This window comes from Callorhinus ursinus, unplaced genomic scaffold, assembly GCF_003265705.2.
Source record: "Callorhinus ursinus isolate GAN/ISIS: 27379988/994484 unplaced genomic scaffold, GSC_fseal_2.0 scaffold22, whole genome shotgun sequence".
Taxonomy (NCBI): domain Eukaryota; kingdom Metazoa; phylum Chordata; class Mammalia; order Carnivora; family Otariidae; genus Callorhinus; species Callorhinus ursinus.
In genome coordinates, this window is record NW_027397084.1 from 5,756,397 (window position 1) to 5,772,938 (window position 16,542).

General features: G+C 43.3%; 1 protein-coding gene across 1 annotated transcript in view; it reads right to left on the reverse strand.

Annotated features, from left to right (window-relative positions):
* Positions 1-16,542, reverse strand: part of TNFRSF21 (TNF receptor superfamily member 21) — a 67,624-nt gene that overhangs the window by 15,789 nt on the left and 35,293 nt on the right. The window contains exon 4 of the mRNA XM_025890546.2: positions 6,286-6,551. Coding sequence (XP_025746331.1) covers positions 6,286-6,551 — 266 coding nt within the window. The remainder of the gene's footprint in view (positions 1-6,285; positions 6,552-16,542) is intronic.

Below are 16,542 nucleotides of genomic sequence, written 5' to 3' on the forward strand. Positions count from 1 at the left end.
CGTTATCACACACATACCATCACCTTTGTTTCTTCACTAGAGAAAACATCCCCAGCCTAGGAACATTTGCTCAGGCAGTAAGGAATAAATATTTACCATTAGCTGGAATTTCCAGTTCTTGGGCACTGAACCCAGATGGCAACCCTGATACTCAACCGTCCACTTTAAGCCGTGTTGGAACTGGAGGTGCCTCCCCACCCAACAGTCAGCAACGAACCCCTCAGTGTTCAGGACTTGAAGGATCCATTCTGTGAATGAGTTGGAGCTACTCAGGAGCATTCTTCCATCTCGCTTGCCTCCAGAATCGGGAAATAATTGCAACTATGAATAGTGAACATTCACCAGGTACTTACTGTGGTACACACTCAACTAATCCTCACAACAGCTCACAGGACAGGCACTAACAGTGTTCCCATTTCCTCAGGAACAAACTGAAGCGGAGAGCCAGGTAACTTACCAGAATGTTCCCAAAGTGATATGCTGCCAGGGCAGGAATTTAACCTGGCACACATCTCCACACTCCTGTTCCCATTTGGAGCCGTAATGGCCGATGGATTAGCTGTACATCCAGCACCTTCCCTCCTCCCACTCTTGTGGATTTATTCCCTTAAACCGTGTTAAGTATATATGTTTCTTCCATTCAACTGTAAGCTTCCTTGACAGCACTGACCCCGTCTTATACTCATCTTTGCATTGCCCAAAGTGTCTGGTAAAATACTGTACACCTCATTTGTTATGTAATATAGATAGGAACATAAAATCACGACATCCCCTTTGCTCTTTAGCAGGGGAAACAAATCCAGATATGAAAGCATCAAGAGGAAATAACAGTCAAACTAAATTCTCTTTTCCAGCTATCCTTCAAAAACAAAGGGCACGGGTGCCCGGGTGGCTCAGTCAGAAGCATCTGCCTTTGGCTCACATCATGATCTCAAGGTCCTGGGATCAAGTCCAAAGTCGGGCTCCCTGTTCAGCAGGGAGCCTGCTTCTCTCCCTCTCCCTCTGCCTCTCCCCTTGCTTGTGCTCTCTCTCTCTCAGAACTCTCTTTCTGTCAAATAAATAAATAAAATCTTTTAAAAAGGAGGGGGGCAAATAATGCAATTTTTTTATTTAGTTGCCATTTCCAAGACACAGAAAAACAGAATTTATTGCTAGAAACCCTCACTAAGTATTCTTGAGGCCAAAGAAAAATGACTTCAAGTAGAAGTTGAAGCTGCAGAAAGGAAAGAAGAACAGAAAAGATCAATATGCAGGTAAATCCATGTGAATCCTGACTGTGTTAAACCATACTAATTATGCCTTTTGGGGGCTAAGAAACGTGTGGTGTTAAAATTCACGACAATAAAAAACATAATGCAAGTGAAAGATAAATAGAATTAAAGTCTCCTAAGGCTGTTGTGCTGTTTGGAAAAAGAAGTACACACTTAGGAAACATCTCCCATGATTTAAGTGTGCAAGTTGTAATCTCTATGGGAACCATTAAAAGTAAAGTAAAACATTTATAACAAGCCGCAAGAGGAGGAAAAGTGGAATAATAAAAAAAATACTTGATTAATCCAAAGAAGGCAAGAAAGAAGAGAGGAAAAAAAAGAGAGACAGGACAAATACCAAAAAAAAAAAAAAAAAAAAAAATCAGATGGTAGCTTTAAACCCAAATATATGAGGAATTACATGAGAAATGTAACCACACTGAAATTCTCTAATTCAATGACAAACACTGTCGGACTAGATTTTTTATAAAACCTTAAAATATATGCTGCTTACAAAAGACTTTCTTTAAATAAAGCCTCAGGAAAAAAAAAAAAGTAAAAGGATGGAAAAAAAGAGATAGCATACAATTTGGAATGCTGTATTAGGGTTTTTAAATAGCTTTGGCCAAGTCCCAATAACTTCCAACTATTGTCCCACTGCTTTGCCGCATCTACCAAATGCTGATGCCCTGGACGGGAGGAACGCACAGGATTCTGGAAGGCTGCAGACACTGAACTCGAAAAATACAATATATACCTCCGATAAAGAAAGAGTCAGGAAGGTGAATGGACAAATAAACTGGTACAGTCAGACAATGGAATATTATTCGGAGCTGAAAAATGAGCCATCAAGTCATGCAAAGACGTGATGGAGCCTTAACTGCACATTACTAAGTGAAAGAAGCCCATCTGAAAAGGCTGAGTGATTTCCACCATATGACATTCTGGAAAAGGCAAAACCATGGACACAGTAAAAAGATCAGTGGTTGTCAGGGGTGGGGTAGGAGGGAGAGCAGTCTCAATATTCTGTATGATAGTATAATGATGAATATATGTCATTATACATCTGTCCACACCTACAGAATATACAACTTAGTGAGCTCTAAGGTATCGGCTTAGAGTGATTATTATATGTCAACGTAGGTTCATCCTTGGTAAAAAATGTACCATTCTGGTAAGTGATACTGACAGTGGGGGAGGCTATGCAAATGTTGGAGCAGAAGATATATGGGAAATCTCTGTATCTCCCTCTCAATTTTGTTTTAAACCTACAAGTGCTCTTAAAAACTTAATTAAAAAAAAAAAAAGGCCTCAGGGCGCCTCAGTCGGTTAAGCGGCTGCCTTTGGCTCGGGTCATGACCTCAGGGTCCTGGGATGGAGCCCCGCATCGGGCTCCTTGCTCAGGGGGGAGCCTGCTTCTCCCTCTGCCTGCCATTCCCCCTGCTTGTGCTTTCTCTCTCTCTCTCTCTCTCTCGTTCTCTCTGTGTCAAATAAATGAATTAAAAAAATAAAAATTAAGGGCGTCTGGGTGGCTCAGTTGGTTAAGCGACTGCCTTCGGCTCAGGTCATGATCCTGGAGTCCCGGGATCGAGTCCCACATCGGGCTCCCTGCTCAGCAGGGAGTCTGCTTCTCCCTCTGACCCTCTTCCCTCTCATGCTCTCTATCTCTCATTCTCTCTCTCTCAAATAAATAAATAAAATCTTTAAAAAAAAAAACAAATAAAAATTAAATAAATAAATAAAGGACTCAACAGTACACCAAAAAGTGAATATTATTATATAATATTTTTAGTACACAAAGAAATTTTTTTAAAAAAGAAAAAGTCAGACTGGGATGCATTTAATTAAAAAATGGCTAATAGGCCACCATGGTTAATAATGGACCAGCTGTTCCTGACAGAGGTAACTAAAAGGCACACCAGGCTAATCTTTTGTGTGGAACATAAGGTGGGTGCTCTCAGGTTCATGAATAGGAAAAAACATTAACCATTTTCAAACAATGCACACAGTCATTTTTACACATTAAGCTTCCATTAACTCCTAGGGCCAAGTCTCAAGTCCCCAGCAGGACCACAATACACAAAGAATACAAATCCATCATCAAGTGGGAAGAAAAAGTCTCAATTATGCCCCCTGCATTCTGTCTTGTTTGACTCTAATCTCAGAGATAACCTGTAGACAATTACATACCGTGTGATTACTAAGAGCTGACCGGCAGAAATCCATGCTCCTTGGCTATTAAAATTAGAGTCAAGAGCTGGGTCCACAATGTGGCTAGACAATGATGGGCATTATGAAAACATGGACTGAGAAGCTTTATATTGGCTTCTTAGGCCCGTCATCACACACAGGTTACACTAGAACCACAGAGAAAGCTATAGGATATGCATTGATGCCCCTCTCCCTTAAAAAATAAATAACAGAATAGATATTAGAATCTTGTTGGATATAGACGATTTAAGAGGAAAGAACTAAAGGGTACAAGAGTTTGGCACTTGGGGACTACGTATTTTGTTTTGTTTTCTTATTCACTGACACTGTGATTTTTGTTATGAATCGCTCTCCTTGATATGCAGTCTCCCCCACAGAGACTTTGGGCCCACCTTTCCCAGCACCTATGACAGTGCCTGGAATAAAGTAGGTGCTCAGTAGACATTCATGGACCTCAACAGAATCATCAGAGAAACATACAAGTAATTTGTTACAGTCAATACTCCACCACCATCACTACCCCCTCCAAAAGAGAAGTAATCCCAAACACTAGGACCAAATTCTAAATGCTGAGTGTACCACAGTAAAATGAGACAGACTCGCAGAATCCAAGAGCGAAGTAAGTTTTTAACAATTTTTTTTGGCAAATCTGACCCAATGTTACAAACCTCACTCGATGCTACCAAGGAAGAATGGGTTGTCACACGAACCTCGGTCTGCTCTCCTGAAACCGAAATGAGGAGGGCCTCCCTCTCTCAATTTAGCACAAACAAAGCCCTACCTATCCTTTCTCGGGTGCCCCTTCAGCTTAGTCATTTGATCAAATGCTTTAAATCACAAAAGTAACGTGTTTTCATTGCAGAAAATTAAAAAAAAAATCACTTCTAATCGTACCACCTGGAATTAGTAATGTAAGATTAACATTTGTGCTCTTTCATTTCCCCATGTTTATGTTTTCCCGTGGTTTTATATCTAATGAGAAACCTCCTTTTCCCTTAAAAATGCATCATGATCATCCACTTTATGAAATATTCCATTTAACCAAATCCTAACATTGCATCAACCACACTTTACCTTTCTTGTAAGTATCATCAAAAAGATCTAATGACTTATTCTCCAGTATCTGGATCCTTCTTCAGGTCTGCTGCTCATCTTACCAGCTCTTAAAGTCAACATTCCAAGGAAGCCCATTCATGTTTGAGCCACACTTCTGATATCGTTCTCAGGAAGTCACAAGACATTGGTGTGTGCCTTTGAATGTTTACCATCCCATCTATTCATAAATATTTTTTTCTGAAATTCCACACCTCGAAGAAGTTAAAAATATGCCAGGAGTTTAAAGATCACTTTTGGCATCAATTAGCACCTATAAACTTTATCCAGTCACTTAAATAAAAGATCCACCTGATAAATGTTTACCTCCATAGTGAAGAAATACTACACTGTTCATATAAAAAAGAATAAAAGCACATGATATACAAAACTTGGTACAGGACGGTCGCGAATTAGAGTCGATGGGGGAAAAGTCTCTCTCCAGCTCTTTCGGTAATGAGTTTAGAGCACTGGAAAATAACAGCGACAGAATGGCCTTTTAAAATTTTAAGTGGGTTTTATCAGGTCTCGGTGGCAACATTTCCTTTACTTTGGGAATATATTCGGAAACTTTAATCGAAGTCTGTGAGACATATAAGTCAATACCCAAATTTGTACTTAATTCATGGCCTTTCAGGGTTGCATACTATGAGTAAGGAAAGGCTAAGTAAAATCAGTTATGTTATGATCATAACTACCATTTGTAAAACACCTTCAATGCATCAGGCATCCCATGTACTTTACCTCTAATCTTAATTAGCCCATTAAGGCTGGCTTACACATGAGAAAACAGAAGCAGAGAAAGTTGAAGTAATTTGTCCTTGGTCACCCAGCTAGTAAGTGTCAGAGCCAGGATTCAAATCCAGTGCTGCCTGGCTCCAAAGCCAAAGCTCAGTGACCAGTGACTGTTAGTAAATCACACTCCTGGGTGCCCTCAGTTCCCATCTGATGTGCAGACCGAACAAGCCCAAGAAGAAGGATCCACCCATCCCGTTACCCACTGCTGTCAGCTCGACCTGCATCCTCAGAAGGTAAGATTGAGCTTCCCTAAACTACATCACAAAAACATATCCTGGGGGCAATGGGTGGGTGGAGAGAGAATAGGAAAAAAAAAAATCTTCCTTCTTGGATTTGTTCCGAGTGTGTTATGCAAAATGAGACTGTACGTGGGATAACAAGAAGCAGATCTGGCTGTAGAGTCTGATGCTAGGATATACCCCAAACAGGATGATTCTCAACTTTGCACATTAGCATTATTTAGGGAACTTTTTAAAATACTGATCTGTGGCCCTCCCCCTAGAGATTCTGATCTCACTGGTCTACAGTGGGGTCCAAGTTATCAGAATTTTTTTAAAGTTTCTAGATGGCGGCGCCTGGGTGACTCAGTCAGTTAGGCGTCTGCCTTCTGCTCGGGTCATGATCCCGGGGAACTGGGATCGAGCCCCAGGTCAGGAGAATCTGCTTCTCCCTGTCTCTCTCTGCCCCTCCCATCACCTGTGAGCTCTCTCTCTCTCTCTCTCTCTCAAATAAATAAGTAAAATCTTTAAACTAACACAAGTTAAAAAAAATAAAGTTTCTAGATGATTGTAATGGACAACCACTGAGAACCACGGCCCTAGAAGGGGAATGTGTGTGAACCAAAACACCTAACACCTGTATTTTTCCTTATTCTATATCCCTGGTTCAGGGAGAAAAAGGTTAGTTGGAAAGACCAACAACCCAGTTTCATTACCTGGGCCGTATCTTCCATCAGTCCCCGAATCTTCTCCACGACATCATTGCGTCGGTGCTGACGCAGGGCGCTGATTAACTGGGCGAGGCTGGCCTCGGGCCCCCGGATGGTCCAGTGCTGCAGAGCGGCGTAGGCCCGCTCATGGTCGGCCGTGTACCCGTTGGAGAAAGCAGCCACTTCTCTCTCACTGGCATTGCACAGAAACTGGTAGATGTCCTTCCACTGGCTTCCAACTTGGGCTGCGACGAGTTTCAGGATGTCAATCCCTAAACCAGAGGGAAAATAAAATTAAAGACAAATCCATGGGATTGGCATGGGAGGGAAGGTCTTTCTATATGGCTACTCTATTCTAATGAACTAAAAAAAGAAGCACACTCTCCCATTGTTACCTGGTCAAAGGAATGGACTGCCTTCTCTAAGCACTCAGCATCTGCAGCCCCTCCTGGGGACTAATTAGGTGCCCTCCTGCAAATTTCACTTCCTGAATGTGGAGCGAGAAGAAGGAGTGAATCCTAGAAGGGCAATAACTACTACCCCTCAAAAAGCTGTTTTGAAAGCCAAACCAGAACAAAATAATCAGTGATTCCTTTGTTACTGCTAAAAACAAGTGTAAACAAATAAGAGGCCCCCCAGACCAAAAAAGTGGTGACTTCATGAAATTAAGAAAAAAGTAAACTACGGATTAAAACTGCCGTGGAGTTGATCCAACACTGTCTGGATAAAGCGTCTTCAGATTCTAGCAATAGTGTCCTTTATGTCAGCCGACAGTTTGCCCAGCCATTCCAGCCCCAGGGAGGCACTCCTGAAGGACTGCTGGTTCCCGGTGCTCTAATCCTATGCTCAACAAGCAATTTTCTGGTCTATTGTTCAGTCTTGTAAGTTGACCTGTATAGTTATAATGGAGACAACCACCAAAATGACAGTATAATAATAATCACTATAGTCTCCCGGGTTTTATGTTAAGGTGTTGGCTCTTAGAACATCTTTATAAAGCATTAACATTCCAATTGCACAGATAAGGCAATAACACCTAGAAAAATCATGATTTGCCCAATATCACAAAGGTAGCTGGGTGGGAACTGAACCCAACTCACCGGACAGTGCATTCTATTGTCATTCTGGCTTCTCAGTCACTTGTAAACTGGGTCGGTGTGGGTCTGCAGTATGCAGATCTGAGGAGCGCAGGGTGAAATGCCAAGTCAAATCTCAAAGCTGCAAGCTCAAGATGAGCCCTTGGCACCGACCCTCTGTGAGGTGTGGCTTTCCCTGAGCAGCACGCTCTGGTGTCTTCCTCTTCAAAGCACTTTCTCTCTGCATTTATATACTGACTTTGTCCAAACTGCTACATGGGGTCATAGCGAACCTCACGGTATGGGATCTGGCAGTTTACCACACAGGGGGGTGAGTCCTCTCAGCCAATACCATGTCTTTGAATGAAGCCATACCCACATGCCCAGATACCAGAGTTATAACAGCTAACAGTGTCTTTAAAACACTAACAACTAAAAAAAAAAAAAGAAAAAAGAAAAAAGAAAAAAAAGGAGTCAAGTTTCCAAGCGAAGTAGGAAAAGAAAGGGAGAGAATAAAGAAAAGCTTCCTATTACAGACAATTGTATTTTTCAATTAACTAGAGGTTAACCAGGGGAAAACAATCTTTTTGTGCTCCCTTCAGTTGTTGGGGAAAATATCTATAAAATTAGCTCTCAATTTTTGCCTAAGAAAAGCGCAATACCAATTCCAGAAGTTTCTTTGAAAATGGAGGACTTGGTGTTTCCTCAACATAAATCCCTACTCTGCCACGCCAACCTGTAGAGGCAGATGATCTGCAAGAGTGCATACAAATCCCGAATCAACCATCCACAAATGGCTTTTGAAAAATAAGTTCCTAGTAGAAGGCTGCTTTCTTGTCAACTCTAAGAGTAGAATGCCACAGAATGAGGCATTACTGCACTTTTCACATGATTTTCCCTGGCAGTGTGAAATACACTTGAACCAGTTGCTTTTCAATTTTTAGGGCAATGTTTTAGCCAGATACAGAGCTTTTGATTTCAAGCAACAGACTCAAAAAAAATAAAATAAAATAAAAAATTCCATGTCCTATTTAAAACCCTGCAGGTAACGTTAAGGAGCAAACCAGCTCTTTGTGATTGATGTGGTAGGTTCCTCCAAATACCAAAAGGCACGTTAGTCCCTGAATCTTAATTTAGGTTAATTTGACGAAGGCCCACAGTGCCTTACATGAAAACATGACTGCATTTTCTTGTACATGGGACCTTTGCTTAAATCTTCATAATGCCGATGACAGTGTGGCTTTGGGCAAACCACTAACTGTCATGTCCATTTCCTCATTTGTACAATGGACATACTCACTATGGTCCCTGGGGATGAGCTGATTAACATTTTCTATAGAGTTGATTTATTTTTGGAAGTACCCCATCATTATAAATGTTCCATATACTGAACACTAAAACTTAAGACTAAATGCATTTCTGATGCAAATACACAGCCTTTATAGAGTAATTACAGAGTTTAAAACGCTCAAACATAACAACAGTTCCCTCTTCCAAAACTCAGTATTTATACTTTATTTTCAGCCACAAAATAAAGAAAAAAGAGGAAAAAAAGGAAAACACGAAGAACAGACACAATGAGATTTTCCTTCAACCAACACTGACTGGAAGCTAAATTTAAGGCCCACAAATCAGGTCTCATCTCCCTTTTTTTCCTAGGAAAACGTGGAGTCAATGCGCGGGAGCTGCCCCGGGTCAGCAGTGTTCTTGAGCGCAGCCCCCTCCCATGGCCCAGTGATAAATCTAAACATGCCAGAGAAAATGGCTGGTGACAGCAGCCTTCCAACAGGGCGAGGAGTCCCAACACCGCAGCAGGGGAGGGGCCCCTGAGCGCGCTGCACCTTGTCCCCACCTCACCAAAGGGGAAAGAAAAGCTTGCAGGGTATTTCAAGAGCATTTGTTGAGCAGTCACTGCGGGTTCCTGGGTTTGCTGGACTGAGAACCCTTACAAAATTTTAATGCAGAAAGAATTTATCCCCAAGAAAATCAAGTAATGCCAATGAAACATAAAATTTGATGGACTTTGAAAGTGTTCTTTATTCAGAAAAAAAGTTTTAGGCAAAACAAAAGAATACAATTACAGAGCAAAGCAGGAAGATAATTAAACTAGATTAAAAGAGTTTTACCTGGGGGCTGGGCCCGGAGGTGGAGGTTCCTGGGTAAAGAAACAGAAGGGACTCCAAGGTAGTCACAGGTTCTATTTGCTAAACTGGATGCTGGGGAAATGGGTCTTCCTTTTATCTTATTACTTTATTATTGGTTCAAGGTCAGCTAGCTAGTTAATGGTACCTCTGTTGCAGTTCACAGGGAGGGAACGTGGTGTAGTAAGGAGCTTTATTATACGCTGGAATTATGAATGCACTCGGGGTTGGATATGATGTGTATGCTTTCTTCCTGACCTGTTATTACTGACCAAGCAGATGCTGGGAAAGTTTTCTCCGGGGCTAAAAAGTTTATTTCTTTTCTTTAAAATTTCTTTAAAATTACGGTATGGTACCCTTGGGGGTGGGGGGAGAGAGAGGGGTCAACAAACTTTTTCTATAAAGGCCAACCAACAGTAAACATATTAGGTTTTGAGTACAGGGAGGTCTCATGCCATTTCTCCTGCAACATGAGATGGCCCAAGGCTATATAGTTCACCAACCCCTGAAACTGTTGCAATTTTAAGGGACCATAGCTAAATTACCAAACGGAATAAAGATTAAGAAAAACATTTTGTTAAACACCCCTCCACACACACACACACGCGCGCGTGCACACACACACAGACACACACACACACACAAGATGATTCAAATTCCCGCCCCAATTATGAATGTGACATAAGGGTTAGGGAAATGGAGACCAACTCTCTGGCTGACAGAGTGCCCCAATCCCCTGTCACATCAGATTTCCAAGTTTTCATCGAGACTGGAAACAGATGTGTTGAATCGATCTGACCCCTTTGGCTGAAAGTGATGCCAAGTCTCTTTTTTTGTAGGTTGAAAACAAACAACACATCCCTCAACCCACCAAAGTGCTGACAGGGGTATGGAGCTTAACTCTGCTTTTCCTGTGATGTCAGGTCCTAGAGCTCTGAGAATGAAGCTTCTAAAGAAATCGTCACAGGAGTCAACCAAGCCCTTATCCACCAGACGCTGTTCTCACCAGGAGCTGTGTGCGAGAAGGTGGCCCTGGCCCCAGGACAGAGCTTTTGAATTGTAAGGGGCAGGTAGTGGAAAGATCATGAACTTAGCCATCACGAGCTATGGATTCAAGTGCCATGATTTGTCAGTTGTGTGACCTTGAAAAACGAGCACCTCTACGATTTCAGTGTCCACATCAATAAAAGGACAACACCACCTCTCCTCTCATAGGGTAGGTAAGGCGATTTATGAGATCACGTAGTAAAACCAGCAAGCCAAGAACCTGAGCACACGTCAGTTTCGCTTCCTCCATCCCCGCCATCTCTGCACGGACAAGTCATCGGAGCAATGGACCTAAAAGTTGGTGGGAGTTTTGCAGAGACATGGGTTTTAGCGCCTGGACTGTAGGTACTGAATGATGAAGGCAAGCGCCACAATCCTGGCTTCTTGTGCTTTCCGGCACCTCACCAGTACATGTCAAAAGGGGCACCACCACCCTGAAGGGCCCCATTCAGAGAAAGGCAAATGTCAAAGAAAAAGACATGGAGGGCGTCCCAGCAGTACTCGCTGCTGACACTGCCCAGATCCCCCATGAGCGAACGCGAGAACAGAGGCGTGAGACCATCGACTGGGCTATTGTGGATGAAAAGGCATTTTCTAGTGCTTTCTAAAATCCTGAATTAGATCTCATCGGGGTGACAACATTAATTTGAGGCTCATTTTTTTAAGCTCAATGTCAGCTCCAGTATGCAAAAAAAAAAAAAGAGTTCCACGTCTTTTCATAAAAACCTGAATTGACCTTTATCATCAGAGAAGGTATTAGAGCTCTTTCCTTTTAGAGATAAATACCTGCAATGGGTGCCATCCTTAAGAACCCACATTAAAGCCTCGCTGGATGAGTGATGAAGGACAGTGATGACAGAGCCCGAGGAAACAAAGGCCATTTGTAATGCACAACACAGCACCCCATTTCATGATCTGCACCCGGCTTCGCACAGAACACGTTCATGGGAGACATGAGCAGGTTACAGACTTTGGTACCAAACTTATGGTACCACCATATAATGGTACCAAATTCTCATCATTTAAAAGATTCGAGCATTCCCACAGCCATCTCCCATGCTTGTGAAATGTAATGTCAGTTCTCATTATTCTTCTAGAAAAAGAGACAGAGGGACAAATAATGAGAAAATTCCCATCGAGGCAATTAATACACAACCTCCTCCCAGGACAGATGACTCCACAGTTATCCCCATACTGGTTTCTCTACACAAAGCAGTCTCCTGTGAGGCACACAAAAAACAGGAGACAATGAGTTCAAGGTTCTCTCCCTTCTACCATCACCCTAATTCCTGTCCCCTAGACATTGCTCTTTATTAGCACATGCTGTGACCTCAGGCTTCTGAACTGCAGGTACAGGGGCAGCACATCCCATGTATGTACAGAGCAATGTATGTCAAGTTCGAAATCTGAATACAAGCGTGGCTTTAGCCTTCCTAGAATTGATGTTCTTCCCTATACAATGGTCATGTCCTCACTCATGCCTTTTCTGACCACCTTCTGCCCAAGCCCCATGTCGACTTTGACTATCATTATCTCCATCACCTCCCAGAGCCTAGCACATACTAGGAATACAATGATCATCTTAAATGGATGAATGAATGAATGAGAGCCTTTTTTGTCAGCTTCCCCTCTTGCCTGATCCCCTACACACACCTTTTATCATCTCATTAATCTCTATGGCTGCAGCCATTGAGAACATGGGGGGGCCACATGCCAACACACCCTTGTCGTGAAGCCATGCCAGATCAATCTCATGCGGTCCCCGATGGGTGGAAGCTGGGCTTCCTGGCACAGGAACCCCGTTCTTGTGCAAGAGCCTCTCCGTCTGGCGGTGCCCTCCTCTCCATCAGGGTGGTCCACTACGTCCATGTCAGGCACCAGAAGAAAAGTCTCCTGGGTTCTGCCCCTGCAGAGAGCAACTGTCTAGACCAAGGTCTGTCTGGCCCGATTACACAGTAAGTGCTTCTAAAAGCAACAAACTCGAAACATGTGCATGTGTTTTGTAGTAACTACTATTTCATAGGATGATTTAAAAATGGGCTATCAACAGGGATCACTCCCAATACATCACACAGGAAACTGCTTTATCAGCGCTTGGGAGCCCAGAATGCCCCAAGTTAAAAGTACCCCTTCCCTGGTTGAAGTACAAATGTTATAGGAACTGCTTAGACCTCATTTTAACCCAAAAAGTGACTTCTGAAGCAGAATTAATCACTATCTTTTTGAAGGTTCAATGGACAATCATCATAAGTTCAGATGAATTCCCTAAGCTACTGACAAACCTGTGCAAAGGTCTCATCAAGCTAATGATGGACTGTTTACCAATGACAAGTGCTATCAAAACAGTAGACAATTTTCCAGATGGAAAAACCAGATGCCACTGCTGCGGTAAGGAAAACCAATAACCTTTTATTTCATCCCATGGAGGAAAACAAAAAGCACAAAGCCAAAAATCCCTCCTTCCTCCTGGTCTTAGTCTGTGTCTGAAGTTGTTCATTTATTTATCCAACAAAAATGTATGGAGCAGTGACTCCATCCCCTGACCCTATTCTAGGCTCTGGGGGCATGGCGGGACAGAGCAAAACCAAAGCCTTTCCTCGTGAAGCCTGCATTCTCCTGGAGGACACGGGATGTAATAAAATATTTAGTGATAGATAGTGAGGCCCTGCTGAAGAGGCAAATAAAGCAGGGACCAGGGATGGGAGGGCAGGACTGTCATTTTTAGATATGGGGCCTTCGTCCTCAAAGCTAAAAGGTGACCTTGCTGAGGTTAACATTTGAATCAAGACCTAAAGGAAGTAAGACAGCAAGGCATGCAGGTATGTGAGGGAATGGACTCCTAGGCAGAAGGAACGGCAGGTCTGGGGGATGGAAGGGCACTGGCATGCACAAGGAGGAGCAGGGGGGGCTGGTGTGGTGGAAGCCAGTGGGCAAAGGGGGAGGGTGACGGGGGTCACAGGCTGAGAGACAAATGGCAAGTACGGATTGCACTGGGTCTTGAGGCTGCTACTCTGCATGCAACAAAAAGTCCCTGGAGACTATTAAAAAAGTCTCAATGTCTCAGTCTTGAATGGCACCATGTGACTTCCTTTGGGCGGGATCATTCTGGCTGCTGTGTCAGGAATATATGGAAAGGTCACAGGCAGAGGAGGAGCCACTGGTCAGAGCCCACAGCCATTATCCAAGAGAGGGGACTGACTTCATTTGGGCCAGAGGGGCCATAGTGGAAATGATAGGAAATGGTCAACTTCTGTATAGATTCTGAAGGAAGAGCTGATGGGATCTGCTACCGGGTTTGCTAACTACGGGGTGCCAGAGAAGGGAAGGAGGCACTCTCTAATGTTCTGGCCTAAGCAACTGGAAGGCTGGAGGGGGCTCTTTCTGCAATGGGTGACTGACGTGGGGTTGTGCTTTGGGATTTGGTTTAGACAGCTTAGGTGTCGAGCATCTAGACATCTGGGTCAGTCACGCAAGGGAGAGGGTATTCACATGTTGTGTTCAGGTGCAAGAACCAGGCTGGATCTACGCACTTGGGAATCACCAGCCAAGATAGATGGTCTTTAAAGGTCTGGGTCACCACAGGAGGGAGCATGTGCAGGGAGAAAAGCCCTGGGGCTGTCCACTGTTCACAGGTCAAGTGAAAGAGGAGGAACCAGCCAAGGAGATGAAGAAGGAATGGCCAGAGAGGTGGGAGGAGGACCAGCAGAGAACAGTGTCCTGGAGGCCAAGGTAAGTAAGTGTTTCGCGGAGAAGGAAATCAAGAGTGTTCAATGCTGCCAAGAGGCCAAGGAGAGGAAACTAAACTGAACAGTGCAGTTAGAATCATGTGGTCAGACCCTATGGAAAAGACACAAGATTGTGGCTAAGATACTGCCATAGTTCACGGGTCCTAGGACATCTGAACCCGTATTTGAATCAACGCCTTTTCACAGTTTGGTGACGGTGGGTTTTCTTCCTTAGTGGCATATAAGAAAATGATATGTCACCATCAGTGGTGTCTTAGATTTGGTAAGACATAGTAAGAGTCACTATTTTTTAAACATGTAAACTTGAACCCACCTATGTTTTAGAAGTCGACATACCATCAACACACAATGTGTCAAATTCTGTGCATACCCCGCAATGTTAACAGCCAGTTACTCCTGAAGAACGATCAACAGAAATCTAGAAATTCCTCCTCCTCGGCAAAATCTGCTTACATAACACCTGACCAGGTTGATTCAAGGGCACTCATTTTTAAGGATTTTGTTTGTTTCCTTTTGTATTTTATAGTCCTACGTAGGGGGAGAACGCTGATTTGTCTTTCAATATCCCAAACAGCTTAAATTCAAAAGCTGTTAGTTAGGTAAATTACAAAATAAAATACGCATTTAAAAATAAATACCTTTTATACCCTAAAGCCTAGAGGAAGACGTCATCAGTGGGCGAGCCTGGGGTGGGTGGACAGCCGCCTGTGACACCCCAGGGCAAAAGCCCCTCTCTGGCCTCTTTGGGCATGAGATAATGCTTTTTAGGCTACAGTGATAAGAAGAGGCTTTTCTCCTGCAACAGTTCTGCCTGCTGTATAATCCCCAGACATCCTCAGCGGTTAAACAGAAAGGTGCGGTCTGCTGAAAGTGGCATCGCTGGATGCAAAGGTGAAGGCAGTAGGGTGAGGGCTTCCGGGGCAGGGGGAAGCCTCTTGCAGCCCCTGGAAAATCACTGCAGTAGGGCAGCCCCAGGGATGGGGCAAAGGACACAGCAACCTCTTCAGTGAAACAATCTGCTCCCTTCAGCCCAGCTTCCTGGTGGTTACACTTCCAGTCTACTTCCCATAGGAAATTTGGGCCGTCTGGAATTTTTAGTCAAGGAGGCTTCAGGCAAAGAAGGAATGTTTCTCTGCTCGCAGCTGTCCGCTGTCTGGGGCTGAGAAAACCCAAGTTCAACAGACGTGACTTCTGATTAGCAAAGCACCTCTGACTTATCGGTCACAGCCTTTATTTTTTCCAAGAACCTTTGGGGCCTTGAGCCCATTGGGTATCTGGCTTTCGAATTTTCCCCTTTCAAGCAATCGAAGAAAAAAAGCAAAAAGGAGGAAACCAGTGTGACTTCTACAAAGGACAACTCCTTACTGATGATAATTTTGTAGTTGTTTTACTTTAGAACAGGCTGGGCTTTGCTAAGGGAAATAACATTTTCTTAATGGAGCATGATTAAAAAAAAAAAAAAAATCAACCATAGAAACCTAGACATTTCCAGCCTCAGGTGATTCATGGGAAATCCAGACTGTAAGAATCACAGGGCAGTATCTAGAGTCAGGCTGGTACCCAAGTTTTAAAAACCCAGCTTTGCCACTTCCTAGCTGTGTGACCTGGAGCGAGTTACTCCCTCAGCCTCAGTGTCCCCATCTGTAAAGTGGTGATGATAGTGGCCTACGTCCCAGGGTTATGGAAATCAGGTTAATATTTTGAAAATACTTACGGCAGGATATGGCGCTTGGTCAGCATGAGATAAGTCTTTGTTGAAGAAAAGTAAACAAGACTTAATGGCAGCAGAGACCTTTCTTATAAGGTTAGAAAAATAGATTTCGTAATCACAGTGTAACAGGTCTTTGCATCCCAGAATCACGTCGTGATCTTGCCTATGTCAATACTAAGAAACACCTCACAGTGTCACTTTAGGGAAAAAAAAAAAAAGAGTGGAGAAGTACTTATTATCAAATTCCTAACACACATTTGTTCTTCTTTGAACACTGCATAGAGTAGTTTTCATAATTCAGTTGAAATGTTTTAAGTCATTCCTGAAACCTGATGGAAGAGAATATTGACACTGTTCAAATACATATGGGGCACAGCTTCTGGTTACTCAACATCTGTCCCCTAACCAGTCACTGCAACCTTGAGGAAAGATTAATGCCAGAAATACCATCCCACTTGAACTGCATCCCTGGAAAGAGGAGGAAGGCTGCAGAGCTGGGAATCTAAGAGTTTCCTTCACAACCCCCACAAAGACCAATTCTC